This window comes from Oncorhynchus clarkii, chromosome 18 (assembly GCF_045791955.1).
Source record: "Oncorhynchus clarkii lewisi isolate Uvic-CL-2024 chromosome 18, UVic_Ocla_1.0, whole genome shotgun sequence".
Taxonomy (NCBI): Eukaryota; Metazoa; Chordata; class Actinopteri; order Salmoniformes; family Salmonidae; genus Oncorhynchus; species Oncorhynchus clarkii.
The window spans coordinates 63,278,916-63,300,251 of NC_092164.1; the positions used below are offsets into that span (position 1 = coordinate 63,278,916).

The window sequence follows — 21,336 nt, forward strand, 5'->3', positions numbered from 1 at the left end:
ATGATGACTAGAGTAGGATTGCAATTAGGCCTATGGGAGGGTGTAAACAACTGTCTTCTTCCCATTCTATTCTTCTACCTTTTCCAAACTGGTTCCTAGAAGCCATGATACTTTTAACAGCCTTAAACTGTGGCCAGAGTTTGTCTCAATGGACAAACAACGACCCAAAATGTAGTGTTCAGTCGTTTCGAGTTGTTTATTATGACCAGCTAGTGCAGAGATATATGGAGGGCAGACAAAAACAAAGAGAGATTGAGAGAAAGAGGTTATTAGTTGCTTCAACTAACCCTGAATTGTCCATTATTCCATTCATGATTTCTACACTTTCTTGACTAGCTAACCAACCCATTAATTTGTTTTGTTTTCTTGAGTTTCCTGATATATACGCAATGCACCTTTTAGCTGCTATGTACAATGCACTCGGAAAGTATTCTAGAGCCCTTGACTTTTTCAACATTTTGTTAAGTTACAGCCTTATTCTAAAATTGATTTGTTTTTTTCCCTTCGTCAATCTACACACAATACCACATAATGACAAAGCAAAAACAGATTTTTAGAAATGTTTGCAAATAAACATTTAAATTACTCAATTGTAGAATGAGGCTGTAACACTTTTTTATTTTAAGTCAAGGGGTCTGAATAATTTCAGAACATTAAAATAAATAAAACTAAATCATGTGAAATAAAAAAACATCTAAAAAACCCTGTACCCGTTGCCTCCTGTTGTCTAGCGACTAAGAAGGCCCAGTGGCTGGAGAAGGAGGAGAAGGCGAGGCGTCTGAGGGAGAGCCAGCTGGAGGAACGTAGGAGGAGGCTGGAGGACCAGAGACTGAAGCTTGAGAAACGCAGAGCCCTCCTGGAAGAGAAACAGAGGCAGAAACTAGAGAAGAACAAGGTGGGGACTGGAGGAGGGTCACCTTCAAGATCTCTCTGTTGCTCAAGTGTTGTGTTCAGTTTTGTAGGTAGTTTTGTTACAGGCTAGGGGACAGCATACTGTACCTAAGTGTATATCTTTGCTAGGTAAAGCTCCGCCTTATATCAGCTTACTGGTCACCATAACAACACCCACCCGTAGCACTCGCTCCAGCAGGTATATCTCACTGGTCATCCCCAACCAACACCTCATTTGTCCACCTTTCCTTCCAGTTCTCTGCTGCCAGTGACGGGAACGAACTGCAAAAATCTCCCAAAGTTGGAGACTTGTATCTCCCTCACTAACTAAGCATCAGCTATCTGAGCAGCTTACCGATCGTTGCAGCTGTACATAGCCCATCCAACTACAGTGGGGCAAAAAAGTATTTAGTCAGCCACCAATTGTGCAAGTTCTCCCACTTAAAAAGATGAGAGAGGCCTGTAATTTTCATCATGGGTACACTTCAACTATGACAGACAAAATGAGAAAATAAAATCAGAAAATCACATTGTAGGATTTTTAATTAATTTATTTGCAAATTATGGTTGAAAATAAGTATTTGGTCACTGTATCTAAGCGTTTGCTGATTACAAATATAGAAACTCAGCTTTTGCTTTGTGGGGACAAGGTCACAGGGTACATACACATAGTGCTTGGAGGTTGTAGTAACATTACACGTTGAGGTCCTCAGTAGCTGTTTGAGTGAGTCAAAGTTTTGTCTCCCTTTTACCCCACCACAGGAGCGCTACGAGGCGGCCATCAGGAAGTCAACCAAAAAGACTTGGGCTGAGATCCGTCAGCAGAGATGGTCCTGGGCTGGAGGCCTCAACCAGACCTCGCGCCGACAAAGTGAGCAGCACTGGAACCACATAGAACCTCATAGAACCTCATAGAACCACATAGAACCTCATAGAACCTCATAGAACCTCATAGAACCACATAGAACCTCATAGAACCACATGGAACCACATAGAACCTCATAGAACCACATAGAACCTCATAGAACCACATATTACTACATAGAGCCGAACCACCTAGGACCCCATGATATCTCGTACAACTGCTCACACAGTTCCCTCATTGAGCAGCATAGAACAGGACAGAGACGTTCCAGACTAACTAATGTTGATTTACAGTGTCCTACAGTTTGGGTGTCGTAGGGGTGGGATTGTAATTTGGTTTAGGGGTGGTAATGTTCTCATCTGAGGACTTACAATAGCTAGATGAGTCATTATATAATTCATGTTTACTAACAATATGTTGCCTATGGCTAGACTAGATTTGTATTGATCCTTCTCATCTGAACTGTTTCTCAGACTCTAGATTCTAATTGTTCAGTAGAATCCAGATATAGGAGACAGAGGGGAATATGTCGTATAAATGTTTCATTAGACTTGCTGTGTGAACTGCAAGGTGTTGAGTTTATCACAGAGCTGTGAGGAACATACTCAGCGTTCAGTATGCCAACTGTCTCCTACAGTACACTATGCTGCTCAGTCCAACAATGACTCAAGCTTGTGAAAGGCAGGCCTTCTCTTGGATTGTGACGATGTCAGGAGCCTTCTCTCCTCTCTGAAGTCTAAATACGAATGTGTGTGTGTGTGTGTGTTTTTGTTTGTTTGTTTCTTAGTCTTTGTAGTTCAAACCAAACAATCTATACCACTTGGTGTTCTCTAGAAATATTTGTTTCTGGGTTTAGACACCATTTGTTTCTGTGGTTTAGACGCCATTTGTTTCTGGGGTTTAGACGCCATTTGTTTCTGGGGTTTAGACGCCATCTGTTTCTGGGGTTTAGACGCCATCTATTTCTGGGGTTTAGACGCCATCTGTTTCTGGATTTAGACGCCACTTGTTTCTGGGTTTAAATGCCATTTGTTTCTGGGTTTAGACGCCACTTGTTTCTGGGTTTAGACGCCACTTGTTTCTGGGTTTAGACGCCATCTATTTCTGGGGTTTAGACGCCATCTGTTTCTGGGGTTTAGACACCATTTGTTTCTGGGTTTAGACGCCACTTGTTTCTGGGTTTAGACGCCATTTGTTTCTGGGTTTAGACGCCATTTGTTTCTGGGTTTAGACGCCACTTGTTTCTGGGTTTAGACGCCACTTGTTTCTGGGTTTAGACGCCATCTGTTTCTGGGTTTTAGACGCCATCTGTTTCTGGGGTTTAGACGCCATTTGTTTCTGGGTTTAGACGCCATTTGTTTCTGGGTTTAGACGCCATTTGTTTCTGGGTTTAGACACCATTTGTTTCTGGGTTTAGACGCCACTTGTTTCTGGGTTTAGACGGCACTTGTTTCTGGGTTTAGACACCATTTGTTTCTGGGGTTTAGACGCCATTTGTTTCTGGGGTTTAGACGCCATCTGTTTCTGGGGTTTAGACGCCATCTATTTCTGGGGTTTAGACGCCATCTGTTTCTGGGGTTTAGACGCCATTTGTTTCTGGGTTTAGACGCCACTTGTTTCTGGGTTTAGACGCCATTTGTTTCTGGGTTTAGACGCCACTTGTTTCTGGGTTTAGACGCCATCTGTTTCTGGGGTTTAGACGCCATTTGTTTCTGGGTTTTAGACGCCATTTGTTTCTGGGTTTAGACGCCATCTGTTTCTGGGGTTTAGACGCCATTTGTTTCTGGGTTTTAGACGCCATTTGTTTCTGGGTTTTAGACGCCATTTGTTTCTGGGTTGAGACGCCATCTGTTTCTGGGTTTTAGACGCCATTTGTTTCTGGGTTTAGACGCCATCTGTTTCTGGGGTTTAGACGCCATTTGTTTCTGGGTTTAGACACCATCTGTTTCTGGGTTTTAGACGCCATTTGTTTCTGGGTTTAGACGCCATCTGTTTCTGGGGTTTAGAGTGCCCTAAACTACAATGAATCAGTGAATCAATGAATGATGTGGTCCCACTCTGCTATAAGCTCTGTCAACTGCATGATCCAGACAGACAGACAGACTGAGAGAGACAGACAGAGACAGACAGAGGGCGAGCTCATCGACACTAGGCCTACGTCTACAGTACATCCTTGGGTTCCCCACCCCACCAGCCTTGTGAACAGTTGTTGTCTGTTGCGTTCTCTCTGGTGCAGGCAGATGTTCGGCCTCCACTGTCAACTTACCGAGACAGGTGGACCCTGTCATTAACAACAGGCTGTCCAAGTCCTCTGCAACCCTCTGGAACTCCCCCAACAGAAGTAAGGATGACCGACCCGCGTCAATGTCCACCAGGCCTCTATATCAGTCCCCCTCCTCCCCTTCTCCCCACTCCCTTCCCCTCTCAGATCCTCCTTATTACCTGGTTTTAGTTTTAACTGTGGCCTGGTGGCCTGCCTGCCTGCCTGCCTGTTGCCTGGTGACCAATCATTTCCTATCCTTACAACACTACATTACCCGTCTCACATCCCCGCTCTCGTGTGCATCATGGTTTTGTTGATTAGTTGTTGTTGATTGATTTACCTTCTTCTCTCTGAATTTTTGATCAGACCAGACATCTATATTATTCCATATTTTGTGATCATTTTTTCCCTCTATTGGTGTGTATAGGTTTCTGTCACTTCAGTCATGACACCCTTCTATTCCACACTCTTTGGTTGTCCTCCACTCTGCTGTTGGTCATAAGCTGTGCTGGTTTGGAGGTGGTGGTGGTGGTGGTGGTAGAGGAGGTGGTAGAGGTGGTGGTGGAGAGGTGGTGGTGGTGGTAGAGGTGGGGTGGTGGTGGAGGAGGTGGTAGAGGTGTGGTGATGGAGGTGATAGAGGTGTGGTGGAGGTGTGGTGGTGGGTGGTGGAGGTGTGGTGGTGGTAGATGTGGCGTGGTGGTGGAGGTGGTGGTGGTAGAGGTGGTGGTGGTGGTGGAGGAGGTGATAGAGGTGTGGTGGAGGTGTGGTGGTGGGGGGGTGGTGGAGGTGTGGTGGTGGTAGATGTGGCGTGGTGGTGGAGGTGGTGGTGGTAGAGGTGGTGGTGGAGAGGTGTGGTGGTGGTGGTGGTGGTAGAGGTGGGGTGGTGGTGGAGGAGGTGGTAGAGGTGTGGTGATGGAGGTGTGGTGGTGGGGGGGTGGTGGAGGTGTGGTGGTGGTAGATGTGGAGGTGGCATGGTGGTGGTGGTGGTGGTGGTGGTAGAGGCTGTGGTGGAGAGGATGTGGTGGTGGTGGAGGTGTGGTGGTGGTAGAGGTGGTGGTAGAGGTGGTGGTGGAGAGGTGGTGGTGGTGGTAGAGGTGGGGTGGTGGTGGAGGAGGTGGTAGAGGTTTGGTGATGGAGGTGATAGAGGTGTGGTGGAGGTGTGGTGGTGGGGGGGGTGGTGGAGTGGTGGTAGAGTTGATAGAGGTGTGGTGGTGGAGGTGTGGTGGGGGTGAATGAGGTGTGGTGGAGTTCGGTAGAGGTGTGGTGGAGGTCGGTAGAGGTGTGGTGGTGGAGGAGGTGGTGGTGGTAGAGGTGGTGTGGTGGTGGAGGTGATAGGAGGTGGTAAAGGTGGTAGAGATGTGGTGGTAGAGGTGATAGAGGTGTGGTGGTAGAGGTGATAGAGGTGTGGTGGTGGAGGTGATAGAGGTGTGGTGGTGGAGGTGATAGAGGTGTGGTGGTGGAGGTGATAGAGGTGTGGTGGTGGTGGTGGTAGAGATGTGGTGGTGGTGGTAGAGGTGATAGAGGTGTGGTGGTAGAGGTGATAGAGGTGTGGTGGTGGAGGTGATAGAGGTGTGGTGGTGGAGGTGATAGAGGTGTGGTGGTGGAGGTGATAGAGGTGTGGTGGTGGAGGTGATAGAGGTGTGGTGGTAGAGGATATAGAGGTGTGGTGGTGGAGGTGGTAGAGGTGTGGTGGTAGAGGTGATAGAGGTGTGGTGGTAGAGGTGATAGAGGTGTGGTGGTGGAGGTGATAGAGGTGTGGTGGTGGAGGTGATAGAGGTGTGGTGGTGGAGGTGATAGAGGTGTGGTGGTGGTGGTGGTGGTAGAGATGTGGTGGTGGTGGTAGAGGTGATAGAGGTGTGGTGGTAGAGGTGATAGAGGTGTGGTGGTGGAGGTGATAGAGGTGTGGTGGTGGGGGGGTGGTGGAGTGGTGGTAGAGTTGATAGAGGTGTGGTGGTGGAGGTGTGGTGGGGGTGAATGAGGTGTGGTGGAGTTCGGTAGAGGTGTGGTGGAGGTCGGTAGAGGTGTGGTGGTGGAGGAGGTGGTGGTGGTAGAGGTGGTGTGGTGGTGGAGGTGATAGGAGGTGGTAAAGGTGGTAGAGATGTGGTGGTAGAGGTGATAGAGGTGTGGTGGTAGAGGTGATAGAGGTGTGGTGGTGGAGGTGATAGAGGTGTGGTGGTGGAGGTGATAGAGGTGTGGTGGTGGAGGTGATAGAGGTGTGGTGGTGGTGGTGGTAGAGATGTGGTGGTGGTGGTAGAGGTGATAGAGGTGTGGTGGTGGAGGTGATAGAGGTGTGGTGGTGGAGGTGATAGAGGTGTGGTGGTGGAGGTGATAGAGGTGTGGTGGTGGAGGTGATAGAGGTGTGGTGGTAGAGGATATAGAGGTGTGGTGGTGGAGGTGGTAGAGGTGTGGTGGTAGAGGTGATAGAGGTGTGGTGGTAGAGGTGATAGAGGTGTGGTGGTGGAGGTGATAGAGGTGTGGTGGTGGAGGTGATAGAGGTGTGGTGGTGGAGGTGATAGAGGTGTGGTGGTGGTGGTGGTGGTAGAGATGTGGTGGTGGTGGTAGAGGTGATAGAGGTGTGGTGGTAGAGGTGATAGAGGTGTGGTGGTGGAGGTGATAGAGGTGTGGTGGTGGAGGTGATAGAGGTGTGGTGGTGGAGGTGATAGAGGTGTGGTGGTGGAGGTGGTAAAGGTGTGGTGGTGGTGGTGGTGGTAGAGATGTGGTGGTGGTGGTAGAGGTGATAGAGGTGTGGTGGTGGAGGTGGTAGAGGTTTGGTGGTGGTAGAGGTGGTAGAGATGTGGTGATGGTGGTGGAGATGTGGTGGTGGTGGAGGTAGAGATGTGGTGGTGGAGGTGGTAGAGGTGTTGTGGTGGTGGTGGTGGTAGAGATGTGGTGGTGGAGGTGGTAGAGGTGTTGTGGTGGTGGTGGTGGTAGAGATGTGGTGGTGGAGGTGGTAGAGGTGTTGTGGTGGTGGTGGTGATAGAGGTGTGGTGGTGGAGGTGGTAGAGGTGTTGTGGTGGTGGTGGTGGTAGAGATGTGGTGGTGGTGGTAGAGATGTGGTGGTGGAGGTGGTAGAGGTGTTGTGGTGGTGGTGTTGGTAGAGATGTGGTGGTGGTGGAGGTGGTAGAGATGTGGTGGTGGTGGAGGTAGAGATGTGGTGGTGGTGGTGATAGAGGAGGTGGTAGAGGTGATAGAGGTGTGGTGGTGGTGGTAGAGATGTGGTGGTGGTGGTAGAGGTGTGGTGGTAGAGGTGATAGAGATGTGGTGGTGGTGGTGGAGGTGGTAGAGATGTGGTGGTGGAGGTGTGGTAGAGTTGGTAGAGGTGTGGTGGTGGAGGTGTGGTAGAGTTGATAGAGGTGTGGTGGAGGAGGTGTGGTGGAGGTGGAGGTCTGGTAGAGTTGATAGAGGTGTGGTGGTGGAGGTGTGGTAGAGTTGATAGAGGGAGGTGGTAGAGGTGTGGAGGAGGTCGGTAGAGGTGTGGTGGTGGTAGAGGTGGAGGTGGTGGTAGAGGTGTGGAGGAGGTCGGTAGAGGTGTGGTGGTAGAGGTGTGGTGGTGGTGGAGGAGGTGTGGTGGTGGTGTGGTGGTAGAGGAGGTGGTGGAGGTGGTGGTAGAGGAGGTGGTGGAGGTGTGGTGGTGGAGGTAGAGGAGGTGGTGGAGATGGTGGTGGTAGAAGTGTGGTGGTGGAGGTGGTGGTAGAGGAGGTGGTGGAGATGGTGGTGGTAGAGGGGTGGTGGTGGAGGTGTGGAGGTGGTAGAGGTGTGGTGGTAGAGGTGGTGGTAGAGGTGGCGGTGTCGTGGGGGTGTGGTTCAGTTGTCATGATGGCATGGTGGTGGTGGTGGTGGAGATGTGGTGGTGGTAGAGGTGGTGGTCTGGTTCAGTGGTCATGGTGGCATGGTGTGGTTCAGTGGTCATGATGGCATGGTGTGGTTCAGTGGTCATGATGGCATGGTGTGGTTCGGTGGTAGAGGTGGTTCAGTGGTCATGATGGCATGGTGCGGTTCGGAGGTGGAGGTGTAGAGGTGGTGGTTCAGTGGTCATGATGGCATGGTGTGGTTCGGTGGTGGTAGAGGTGTGGTGGTGGTGGTAGAGGTGGTGGTGTGGTTCGCTGGTCATGATGGCATGGTGTGGTTCAGTGGTCATGATGGCATGGTGTGGTTCAGTGGTCATGATGGCATGGTGTGGTTCAGTGGTCATGATGGCATGGTGTGGTTCGGTGGTAGAGGTGGTTCAGTGGTCATGATGGCATGGTGTGGTTCGGTGGTGGAGGTGTAGAGGTGGTGGTGTGGTTCAGTGGTCATGATGGCATGGTGTGGTTCGGTGGTAGAGGTGGTTCAGTGGTCATGATGGCATGGTGTGGTTCGGTGGTGGTGGTGGTGGTAGAGGTGGTGGTGTGGTTTGGTGGTCATGATGGCATGGTGTGGTTCAGTGGTCATGATGGCATGGTGTGGTTCGGTGGTTCAGTGGTCATGATGGCATGGTGTGGTTCGGTGGTGGTAGAGATTTGGTAGAGGTGTGGTGGTGGTGGTGGTAGAGGTGGTGGTGTGGTTTGGTGGTCATGATGGCATGGTGTGGTTTGGTGGTGGTAGAGATGTGGTAGAGGTGTGGTGGTGGTGGTAGAGGTGGTGGTGTGGTTCGGTGGTCATGATGGCATGGTGTGGTTCAGTGGTGGTGGTGATGGGTATTGTAATGTGACTGTGGCTAATGTTTCATCTAATGCTAAGGATTCTCCATTTTGGCTTGGATGAAGACTAGTGTAATATCAATGGTCAGATAATGCCCTCAGAGCATGCGCAGACCAGCTGGCCGGTGTGTTTACGGACATATTCAATCAATCCCTATACCAGTCTGCTGTTCCCACATGCTTCAAGAGGGCCACCATTGTTCCTGTTCCCAAGAAAGCTAAGGTAACTGAGCTAAACGACTACCGCCCCGTAGCACTCACATCCGTCATCATGAAGTGCTTTGAGAGACTAGTCAAGGACCATATCACCTCCATCCTACCTGACACCCTAGACCCACTCCAATTTGCTTACCGCCCAAATAGGTCCACAGACGATGCAATCTCAACCACACTGCACACTGCCCTAACCCATCTGGACAAGAGTAATACCTATGTGAGAATGCTGTTCATCGACTACAGCTCGGCATTCAACACCATAGTACCCTCCAAGCTCGTCATCAAGCTCGAGACCCTGGGTCTCGACCCCGCCCTGTGCAACTGGGTACTGGACTTCCTGACGGGCCGCCCCCAGGTGGTGAGGGTAGGCAACAACATCTCCTCCCCGCTGATCCTCAACACTGGGGCCCCACAAGGGTGCGTTCTGAGCCCTCTCCTGTACTCCCTGTTCACCCACGACTGCGTGGCCACGCACGCCTCCAACTCAATCATCAAGTTTGCGGACGACACAACAGTGGTAGGCTTGATTACCAACAACGACGAGACGGCCTACAGGGAGGAGGTGAGGGCCCTCGGAGTGTGGTGTCAGGAAAATAACCTCACACTCAACGTCAACAAAACTAAGGAGATGATTGTGGACTTCAGGAAACAGCAGAGGGAACACCCCCCTATCCACATCGATGGAACAGTAGTGGAGAGGGTAGCAAGTTTTAAGTTCCTCGGCATACACATCACAGACAAACTGAATTGGTCCACTCACACAGACAGCATCGTGAAGAAGGCGCAGCAGCGCCTCTTCAACCTCAGGAGGCTGAAGAAATTCGGCTTGTCACCAAAAGCACTCACAAACTTCTACAGATGCACAATCGAGAGCATCCTGGCGGGCTGTATCACCGCCTGGTATGGCAACTGCACCGCCCTCAACCGTAAGGCTCTCCAGAGGGTAGTGAGGTCTGCACAACGCATCACCGGGGGCAAACTACCTGCCCTCCAGGACACCTACACCACCCGATGTCACAGGAAGGCCATAAAGATCATCAAGGACATCAACCACCCGAGCCACTGCCTGTTCACCCCGCTATCATCCAGAAGGCGAGGTCAGTACAGGTGCATCAAAGCTGGGACCGAGAGACTGAAAAACAGCTTCTATCTCAAGGCCATCAGACTGTTAAACAGCCACCACTAACACTGAGTGGCTGCTGCCAACACACTGACACTGACTCAACTCCAGCCACTTTAATAATGGGAATTGATGGGAAATGATGTAAATATATCACTAGCCACTTTAAACAATGCTACCTTATATAATGTTACTTACCCTACATTATTCATCTCATATGCATACGTATATACTGTACTCTATATCATCGACTGTATCCTTATGCAATACATGTATCACTAGCCACTTTAAACTATGCCACTTTGTTTACATACTCATCTCATTTGTACATACTGTACTCGATACCATCTACTGTATCTTGCCTATGCTGCTCTGTACCATCACTCATTCATATATCCTTATGTACATATTCTTTATCCCCTTACACTGTGTACAAGACAGTAGTTTTGGAATTGTTAGTTAGATTACTTGTTATTACTGCACTGTCGGAACTAGAAGCACAAGCATTTCGCTACACTCGCATTAACATCTGCTAACCATGTGTATGTGACAAATAAAATTTGATTTGATTTGATTTGATAATGTAATATCAATGGTCAGATAATGTAATGTAAATGGTCAGATAATGTAATGTCATTGGTCAGATAATGTAATGTCATTGGTCAGATAATGTAATGTAAATGATCAGATAATGTAATGTCATTGGTCAGATAATGTAATGTAAATGATCAAATAGTGTAATGCAAATAGATAGTGTAATGTAGATAGATAGTGTAATGTCAATGGTCAGATAGTATATTGTAAATGGTGTTGTGGTTCATTTCTTTACTATCAAATGAGGAGAGACAAACTTATCACACAAGTCAGAGTTATACTTAAACTAAATCTTTGTTAGTGAGAGTTTTGCAATAGCGATGGCTGGTCGACGAATCACCCTCAGATGATTCGTTGAGACAAAAGTACAAAGGTATTTTATAGCCAAGATACACCCCTTTCAACCTACATGACGAACAACAGATATATAGAATGGGTCACAGGGTTACGATTTGTATGAAAGATACCTATAATTCATAGCAGACAGTATCTGCTGTAAAAACAGTCATCTTTGTCTACAGACCAGAGTCTGGCCCTGGGGTCATCTCTCCCTGGTACCATATAGAACAGAAACATTAACTCATGCTCTGGAATGCTCTTTAGGTTTTATCACCCAAAATACATCATAAATCTCCTGTCAGTGTTATCTCCCAGAGGCCCATCCTCAGTAGAACACACACACAATAGTTATTCTGTTACATAAAACAACAATTTGATGCAATAAAAGTATTATAAAATAATCCTGCAATTTTCCACCATAATGGCCAGATAGTGTCATGTAAATGGTCAGGTAGTCATTGATGAATTATTTATCTAATTATCACATGTGCAGTAATAACATGAGGAGAGGAGATCTTAGGTAGGGGAGATCTTAGATGGAGATCTTAGGTGGATGAGATCTTAGATGGAGGAGATCTTAGATGGAGGAGATCTTAGGTGGATGAGATCTTAGGCGGAGGAGATCTTGGATGGAGGAGATCTTGGATGGAGGAGATCTTAGATGGAGGAGATCTTAGATGGAGGAGATCTTAGGCGGATGAGATCTTAGGCGGAGGAGATCTTGGATGGAGGAGATCTTGGATGGAGGAAATCTTGGATGGAGGAGATCTTAGATGGAGTATATCTTAGATGGAGATCTTAGGCGGAGGAGATCTTAGATGGAGGAGATCTTAGATGGAGGAGATCTTAGGTGGATGAGATCTTAGGCGGAGGAGATCTTGGATGGAGGAGATCTTGGATGGAGGAAATCTTGGATGGAGGAGCTTAGATGGAGGAGATCTTAGGCGGATGAGATCTTAGGCGGAGGAGATCTTGGATGGAGGAGATCTTGGATGGAGGAGATCTTGGATGGAGGAGATCTTAGATGGAGGAAATCTTGGATGGAGGAGATCTTAGATGGAGTATATCTTAGATGGAGATCTTAGGCGGAGGAGATCTTAGGTGGATGAGATCTTAGGCGGAGGAGATCTTGGATGGAGGAGATCTTGGATGGAGGAGATCTTAGATGGAGGAGATCTTAGATGGAGGAAATCTTGGATGGAGGAGATCTTAGATGGTGGAGATCTTAGGCGGATGAGATCTTAGGCGGAGGAGATCTTGGATGGAGGAGATCTTGGATGGAGGAGATATTGGATGGAGGAGATCTTGGATGGAGGAGATCTTAGATGGAGGAGATCTTAGATGGAGGAAATCTTGGATGGAGGAGATCTTAGATGGAGTATATCTTAGATGGAGATCTTAGGCGGAGGAGATCTTAGATGGAGGAGATCTTAGGCGGAGGAGACCTTAGGCGGAGGAGATCTTAGGCGGAGGAGATCTTAGGCGGAGGAGATCTTAGGCGGAGGAGATCTTGGATGGAGGAGATCTTAGGTGGAGGAGATCTTAGGTAGAGAGGTCATCAGGTTGCTATAATATATGTCATTAGCTCGTCATCTATTCTTTTTGAAGGCTGTCCAAGTCCTCTTCCACCCTCTGGATCTCCACCATCAGAAGTTGTCATGTCACTCATCACTGACTACACGCAGTCAGCTTTTATTGATCTTCCCGAACAAATTCAATACTCAGTCAAGTCAATTCTAAATACTTGACACAGAATGTCCTCTCTTCAGCAGACTGATATTTTCCAGGACCTGCAATATGAAATCCAGTCGACTAGGCAGTTCAAATGTTCTGGCTGTGGGATATACATAGGCCTGTAATAGCCTGATGGTTTTTTAGAGCCCCATGACTTATCTACCAGGTGTTCACTGTATCAGGCAGCAGCAGTAAATGTCTTGCCGCATTGAAGGAGAAAATAAGCCGCCTCACTGTTGCTTAGCAACAGGCCCGGGCCCAAGTTGGGTTATCAACCATAAAACACTTTGTGAAAATGATCTGTCCAAAATACAGCGAAGGTGACCCCTGGTCCATTAAATAATAAGAACCAGTCAATGTTATGGGATAGTCAAAGCTTTTCAGTGTTTTCCATTCACTGATCAGTACCATCCTAAATGTGCTTAACATGCATCTGCAGAAATGAAGTGTCACGACTCACGCTTATCATCAGCTTCTTGGTGTTGCCGTTGTGATTGTAAACTTTCTGTGCTTGGGTGACTGTGTGCATGACTGTGTGTGTGTGCGTGACTGTGTGTGTGTGTGATTGTGTGTGTGCGCGTAACTGTGCGTGATTGTGTGTGCGTGACTGTGTGTGTGCGTGACTGTGCGTGACTGTGTGTGTGCGTGACTGTGCGTGACTGTGTGTGTGTGTGACTGTGTGTGTGTGTGACTGTGTGTGTGCGTGATTGTGTGTGTGCGCGTGACTGTGCGTGTGTGTGACTGTGTGTGACTGTGCGTGTGTGTGACTGTGTGTGCGTGACTGTGTGTGTGCGTGACTGTGTGTGTGACTGTGTGTGTGTGTGACTGTGTGTGTGTGTGTGTGTGTGTGTGTGTGTGTGTGTGTGTGTGTGTGTGTGTGTGTACGCATTCAATGTTGTTATTACAGGATAATGCTTAATAAGAGGACATATTGAGATGTTCCTCTATAAACAGCATTTTTTCTGATTCCAGTTTCTGATTCCAGTCTGACTTCATTGCTGAGCAAAGAGTCAACGGGGCAACATTCTGTGTGGCACGCCATCAGTTAGAGGATACAGAGAGAGCTGAGTGATCCACACAAGAGTTGTGTCCCAAACTGCACCCTATACAGTATATAGTATAGTGCACTACTTTTGACCAGAGCCCTATGGGGGCTGGTAAAAAGAAGGGCACTAAATAGGGGTTATGGTACCGTTTGGGACGCTCATTAGCATAGCTGACTGGACCCAACAATTAGGCTCAATTTGGACTACACCAGTCTAATGTCCATTGCTCTTGTTTCTTGGCCAAGCACGTCTCTTCTTCTCATTGGTGTCCTTTAGTAGTGGTTTCTTTGCAGCAATTCGACCATGAAGGCCTGATTCACGCAGTCTCCTCTGAACAGTTGATGTTGAGATGTGTCTGTTACGGCAACTCTGTGAAGCATTTATTTGGGCTGCAATTTCTGAGGCTGGTAACTGTAATGAACTTATCCTCTGCAGCAGAGTTAACTCTGGGTTTTAATTTCCTGTGGCAGTCTTCATGAGAGCTAGATTCATCATAGCGCTTGATGGTATTTGCGACTGCACTTGAAGAAACTTTCAAGGTTCTTGAAATGTTTCGTATTGACTGACCTTCATGTCTTAAAGTAATGATGGGTTGTCGTTTCTCTTTGCTTATTTGAGCTGTTCTTGCCATAATATGGTCTTTTACCAAATTGGGCCATCTTCTGTATATCACCCCTACCTTGTCACAACACAACTGATTGGCTCAAAACATTAAGAAGGAAAGAAATTCCACAAATTAACTTTTAACAAGACACACCTGTTCATTGAAATGCATTCCAGGTGACTACCTCATGAAGCTGGTTGAGAGAATGCCAAGACTGTGCAAAGCTGTCATCAAGGCAAATGGTGGCTACTTTGAAGAATCTCAAATATAAAATATATTTTGATTTGTTTAACACTTTTTTGGTTACTACATGATTCTATATGTTTTATTTCATAGTGTTGATATCTTCATTATTATTCTACAATGTAGAAAATAGGACAAAAAAAACTGTAATGAGTAGGTGTGTCCAAACTTTTGACTGGTACTGTAGATGTGGGTGAAATATCTCCAGATTTCTCCACCTGTCCATCATGTTTAACTGGAGTGAAGTCTGTCTCCACAGTATGTAGTAAGAGTGGTCATGCTGAAATAGCTAGTTAGTAAGTGTGATCTGACCAGTTTGTGTTGCGGGATGAAATGCTGTGCTGCAGTGTTGTCAGTGAGTGACTGGGGAACGGTGGGTAATCTGGTGGTGCACTACTGGGGAGTCTGATTCTGGGGACTCTGCAGTGTGTGTGTGTGTGTGTGTGTGTAAAAGAGTGCCTTCTTGTGTCTGCCAGCTCGCAGTCTGCGTCTCAGTCCGTGGGAGAGCCGCATCGTGGAGCGGCTCATGACCCCCACCCTGTCCTTCCTGGCCCGTAGCCGCAGCGCCGTGACCCTGCTCAACACTAGCGACTCCCGGGACCCCTGTGAGTGACCTCTGACCCCTACAGGAACCTTTATCCTTTCTCTCCCTTATTTTTCCAGGGAAGGGGAACTTACAGCATACATACACCAGACTACCACTAGTTACAGTACAATATACACCAGACTACCACTAGTTACAGTATACACCAGACTACCACTAGGTACAGTACAGTATACACCAGACTACCACTAGGTACAGTACAGTATACACCAGACTACCACTAGGTACAGTATACACCAGACTACCACTAGGTACAGTATACACCAGACTACCACTAGTTACAGTACAGTATACACCAGACTACCACTAGTTACAGTATACACCAGACTACCACTAGGTACAGTACAGTATACATCAGACTACCACTAGGCACAGTACAGTATACATCAGACTACCACTAGGTACAGTACAGTATACATCAGACTACCACTAGTTACAGTATACACCAGACTACCACTAGGTACAGTACAGTATACACCAGACTACCACTAGTTACAGTATACACCAGACTACCACTAGGTACAGTACAGTACACACCAGACTACCACTAGTTACAGTATACACCAGACTACCACTAGGCACAGTACAGTATACATCAGACTACCACTAGTTACAGTATACACCAGACTACCACTAGTTACAGTATACACCAGACTACCACTAGGTACAGTACAGTATTCACCAGACTACCACTAGTTACATTATACACCAGACTACCACTAGTTACAGTACAGTATACACCAGACTACCACTAGTTACAGTATACACCAGACTACCACTAGGTACAGTACAGTATACACCAGACTACCACTAGTTACAGTATACACCAGACTACCACTAGGTACAGTACAGTATACACCTGACGACCACTAGTTACAGTACAGTATACACCAGACTACCACTAGTTACAGTATACACCAGACTACCACTAGGTACAGTATACACCAGACTACCAGTAGGTACAGTATACACCAGACTACCACTAGGTACAGTACAGTATACACCAGACTACCACTAGTTACAGTACAGTATACATCAGACTACCACTAGGTACAGTACAGTATACACCAGACTACCACTAGTTACAGTATACACCAGACTACCACTAGGTACAGTATACACCAGACTACCAGTAGGTACAGTATACACCAGACTACCACTAGTTACAGTACAGTATACATCAGACTACCACTAGTTACAGTATACACCAGACTAGCACTAGTTACAGTACAGTATACACCAGACTACCACTAGGTACAGTACAGTATTAACCAGACTACCACTAGTTACAGTATACACCAGACTACCACTAGGTACAGTACAGTATACACCAGACTACCACTAGTTACAGTACAGTACACATCAGACTACCACTAGGTATAGTACCGTATACACCAGACTACCACTAGGTACAGTACAGTACACACCAGACTACCACTAGGTACAGTATACACCAGACTACCACTAGGTACAGTACAGTACACACCAGACTACCACTAGGTACAGTATACACCAGACTACCACTAGGTACAGTACAGTACACACCAGACTACCACTAGGTACAGTACAGTACACACCAGACTACCACTAGGTACAGTACAGTACACACCAGACTACCACTAGGTACAGTACAGTACACACCAGACTACCACTAGGTACAGTATACACCTGACTACCACTAGGTACAGTACAGTATACACCAGAGTACCACTAGGTACAGTACAGTACACACCAGACTACCACTAGGTACAGTACAGTACACACCAGACTACCACTAGGTACAGTACAGTATACACCAGAGTACCACTAGGTACAGTACAGTACACACCAGACTACCACTAGGTACAGTACAGTACACACCAGACTACCACTAGGTACAGTACAGTACACACCAGACTACCACTAGGTACAGTACAGTACACACCAGACTACCACTAGGTACAGCATACACCAGACTACCACTAGGTACAGTATACACCAGACTAGCACTAGGTACAGTACAGTATACACCAGACTACCACTAGTTACAGTACAGTACACACCAGACTACCACTAGGTACAGTACAGTATACACCAGACTACCACTAGTTACAGTACAGTACACACCAGACTACCACTAGGTACAGTACAGTATACACCAGACTACCACTAGGTACAGTACAGTACACACCAGACTACCCCTAGGTACAGTACAGTATACACCAGACTACCACTAGTTACAGTACAGTACACACCAGACTACCACTAGGTACAGTACAGTATACACCAGACTACCACTAGGTACAGTACAGTACACACCAGACTACCACTAGGTACAGTACAGTACACACCAGACTACCAATAGATACAGTACAGTATACACCAGACTACCACTAGGTACAGTACACACCAGACTACCACTAGGTACAGTACAGTATACACCAGACTACCACTAGTTACAGTACAGTACACACCAGACTACCACTAGGTACAGTACATTATACACCAGACTACCACTAGGTACAGTACACACCAGACTACCACTAGGTACAGTACAGTACACACCAGACTACCACTAGGTCAGTATACACCAGACTACCACTAGGTACAGTACAGTATACACCAGAGTACCACTAGGTACAGTATATACCAGAGTACCACTAGGTACAGTACAGTATACACCAAAGTACCACTAGGTACAGTACAGTACACACCAGACTACCACTAGGTACACTATCTTTGTTTCATGCATTATTTCTGACACGGGAAGTAAACTCAGTCAGTTAAATCCTGCAGAGCCCAATGTTACCAACAAGGATCACAGCTGGCCAGAGGTCCACGCTGAATAACTGTGTCTGCCACCGTTACATTTTCAGTAGGTGGCCTAACTATTAGGGGTCCTGACCTTGTCTTTCCTGCCTGTTTTCTTCATCTCTGTGATGCACTTAGACTCTCACCACTGCTTCCGTTCAGCCTCCGCCAGCCCCCTGGACGCCTGCTCCCACCACCACCCTCACCGGGACTCCTCCGAACGCTGGAGGGGAGGAGTGTCCGCCAGCACTCCCGATATCACACAGCGCCAACGCCGACGGAACTCAACGCTGGTCAGCGCACGTCCTCACACACACACACACACACACATGTTCAAGCATACATGTTAACACACACACACATTATAGTGTAATTCCAGGTATTCTGCCATAACTGTTCACCCTTTTTGTTTCTCAAAGTTGGATAAGAAGAAGAAAGAGAAGAAAGACAAGGAGAGGGAGAATGAAAAAGAGAAAGTTCTGAAGAAGTTACCAATACCGACCAGATCCAGGCCGGAGTTCAGGTATTGTTAGGACACATGACACAGAACACAGATTACGGAACACAGAACCCAGATTCCAGAACACGATTACAGGACACAGATTACAGAACACAAATAACAGATAACAGACCACAGATTACAGAACACAGATTACAGAACACAGATTACAAAACACATATTACATAACACAGATTGCAGATTACAGAACACAGATCACAGGACACAGATTACAGAACACTGATTACAGAACACGGATTACAGAACACAGATTACAGAACACAGATTACATAACACGGATTACAGAACACGGATTACAGAACACAGATTACAGAACACGGATTACAGAACACGGATTACAGAACACAGAACACGGATTACAGAACACAGATTACAGAACACAGATTACAGAACACGGATTACAGAACACGGATTACAGAACACGGATTACAGAACACAGATTACAGAACACGGATTACAGAACACGGATTACAGAACACGGATTACAGAACACGGATTACAGAACACAGATTACAGAACACGGATTACAGAACACAGAACACGGATTACAGAACACAGATTACAGAACACAGATTACAGAACACGGATTACAGAACACGGATTACAGAACACGGATTACAGAACACAGATTACAGAACACGGATTACAGAACACGGATTACAGAACACAGATTACAGAACACGGATTACAGAACACGGATTACAGAACACAGAACACGGATTACAGAACACGGATTACAGAACACAGATTACAGAACACAGAACATAGGATGGAATTGAGACCAGAATCTGTCTTGTGCCAAACAGTAGAACTACTCTAAACAGTCCTATACTTCAGCCCAAATAAAGGAAACACTTCATTAAATTAAGGAGATAAAATATATTGAAAGCAGGTGCTTTCACAAAGGTGGGGTTCCTAAGCAATTCCTCAGCAATTCATATCCCATCATGCTTAAGGTCATATATAAAAATGCTGGGCAGACCATCATTTTGCCCATTATTTTGGCTACAATGACTATAGGATGACAATGCCTCCATCCACAGGTCACGAGTGGTCATTGAATGGTTTGATGAGCATGAAAACTATGTATGCCATGGCTGTCTCAGTCACCAGATCTCAACCCAATTGAACACATATGGATGATTCTGGAGCAGCACCTGAGACAGTGATTTCCACCACCATCAACAAAACACCAAATAATGACATTTCTTGTGGAAGAATTGTGTCGCATCCCTCCAATAAAGTTCCAGACACTAAGAATCTTCTCCCTCTTCCTTCCTTCCTTCCCTCCTCCCTGCCTCTTCCCTCCCTTCTCCTTCCCTCTCTTCCCCACTTATCTCTTTTCATCTCTTATCCTGCAGCAGTACCCCAAAACCCCAAAACCGACCTCCATCACCTGTGGCCCCCAAAAGCAAACTGTTGTCCCCCTGCCCTCCAATGGCTCCTAAGACCCCCTCCACGGGCAAGAAGATCCCCACAGGCACAAAGACCCGCCCCAAAAGAGCCCAGACCCCTGTCAGGGTACATCTTCAGCCGGTCACTGTGGAAACTAACAACGAGCCCCATCAGCCAGACACTCCTGAGGAGAAAAAGAGTAAGTTTGTTCGCCATGGTTACCGTATCCAAGCTCCAGGATGTTTATTTTCAGCTGTTACTTCTTGCCTTCTCTGCCTTGAGAAAACACACATTGTTTCAACTCTATGATGTTTGCCTCATATGATCCTTGAAGTGTATTCCGTGGTTATGGTCCATCGTGTGGCTTCAGATGTGAAACAGAGGCCTCTCCTGTCTCTCTTGCTCTTACAGGCTCCAGTAATGTTCCTGCTATAATGGTGTCTTCGGCGCCGGCGACACAAACATCTCTTAGTGCACCAGTCACAGTGGCCGCCTCTACCCAATCCTCAAACCTACAGCTGACTGCCTCTGCTGCCTCAACTCCCACAAATGCCTCCTCTGCTGCCTCATCTACTGCTGCCACTCTGGCTTCCAGGCCCTCAGCCGGCACCAACGACCCAGAGGAAGCAGCTCGAGTCCTGGCTGAGAAACGCAGACAGGCCCGGGAGCAACGGGAGAGAGAGGAGCAGGAGCGCCTGGAGCAGGAGAAGAGGAAACGGTCAGTCAGACTCTGGCTGGAATTGATGAGACATGTCATTGAGTTGGTTATTATAGTACTGTAGTATTATTGAATGTTTTTGATTGGAGTGTCGTGTCGTGTCTGTCTGTCTGTCTGTCTGTCTGTCAATAGCAGGGGCTCTTTACCTTTTTAGCTCGAGGCCCAAATGAGAAATTGACTGTCTTCCCGTGACCCAAATTGTTCTCCAATGACCCAAATTAAAAATAAATAGTGTGTGATGTATAGATGTATTCTCATAACTCACATGACCAGGGCCCGATTCGGGTCCCGACCCATAGTTAAAGAAACCCTGGTCTATAGACGTATGAATGGTTTACTGTTTGCCTCATGTCCAAGACAAGTGTGTACCATACATTGATAGTGTGAGCATATACTGTATGAGCATGTGCTGACCTGACTGAGCATGCTCCCCATGCAGGATTGCTCGTGAGGAGGGCATGGCTCGGCAGGCGGAGGAGAGGAGGCGCAGGGAGGAGGAGGCACGCCTCATGGCGAAGGAGCAGCTTCTGAGAGACGAGGCCCAGCGCCTGGAGGAGGAGAAGGGGGAGAAGGAGAAAGCCAAGGCGGAACAGGAGGAGAACCAACGCCTGCAGAAACAGGTGCGAGATCGACAGGCAGTCTTGACTTACAGCATAGAAGAAGACGTATGACACAGGTTGACTGATCTTAGGTCCTGGAAACATTATGAGAGGGA

At 47.2% G+C, this 21,336-nt stretch overlaps 1 protein-coding gene across 14 annotated transcripts in view; it reads left to right on the forward strand.

Moving 5' to 3' along the window:
- Positions 1–21,336, forward strand: part of LOC139373832 (MAP7 domain-containing protein 1-like) — a 78,791-nt gene that overhangs the window by 49,932 nt on the left and 7,523 nt on the right. For 6 of the 14 annotated variants that reach the window (XM_071114892.1, XM_071114891.1, XM_071114893.1 and 3 more), the window contains 9 exons: positions 732–895; positions 1,654–1,762; positions 3,993–4,097; positions 15,071–15,199; positions 18,127–18,281; positions 18,408–18,511; positions 19,870–20,102; positions 20,315–20,621; positions 21,061–21,241. In XM_071114892.1, the coding sequence (XP_070970993.1) occupies positions 732–895; positions 1,654–1,762; positions 3,993–4,097; positions 15,071–15,199; positions 18,127–18,281; positions 18,408–18,511; positions 19,870–20,102; positions 20,315–20,621; positions 21,061–21,241 (1,487 nt within the window). The remainder of the gene's footprint in view (positions 1–731; positions 896–1,653; positions 1,763–3,992; positions 4,098–15,070; positions 15,200–18,126; positions 18,282–18,407; positions 18,512–19,869; positions 20,103–20,314; positions 20,622–21,060; positions 21,242–21,336) is intronic. The other 8 variants (XM_071114897.1, XM_071114898.1, XM_071114896.1 and 5 more) reach the window with 4 other exon arrangements.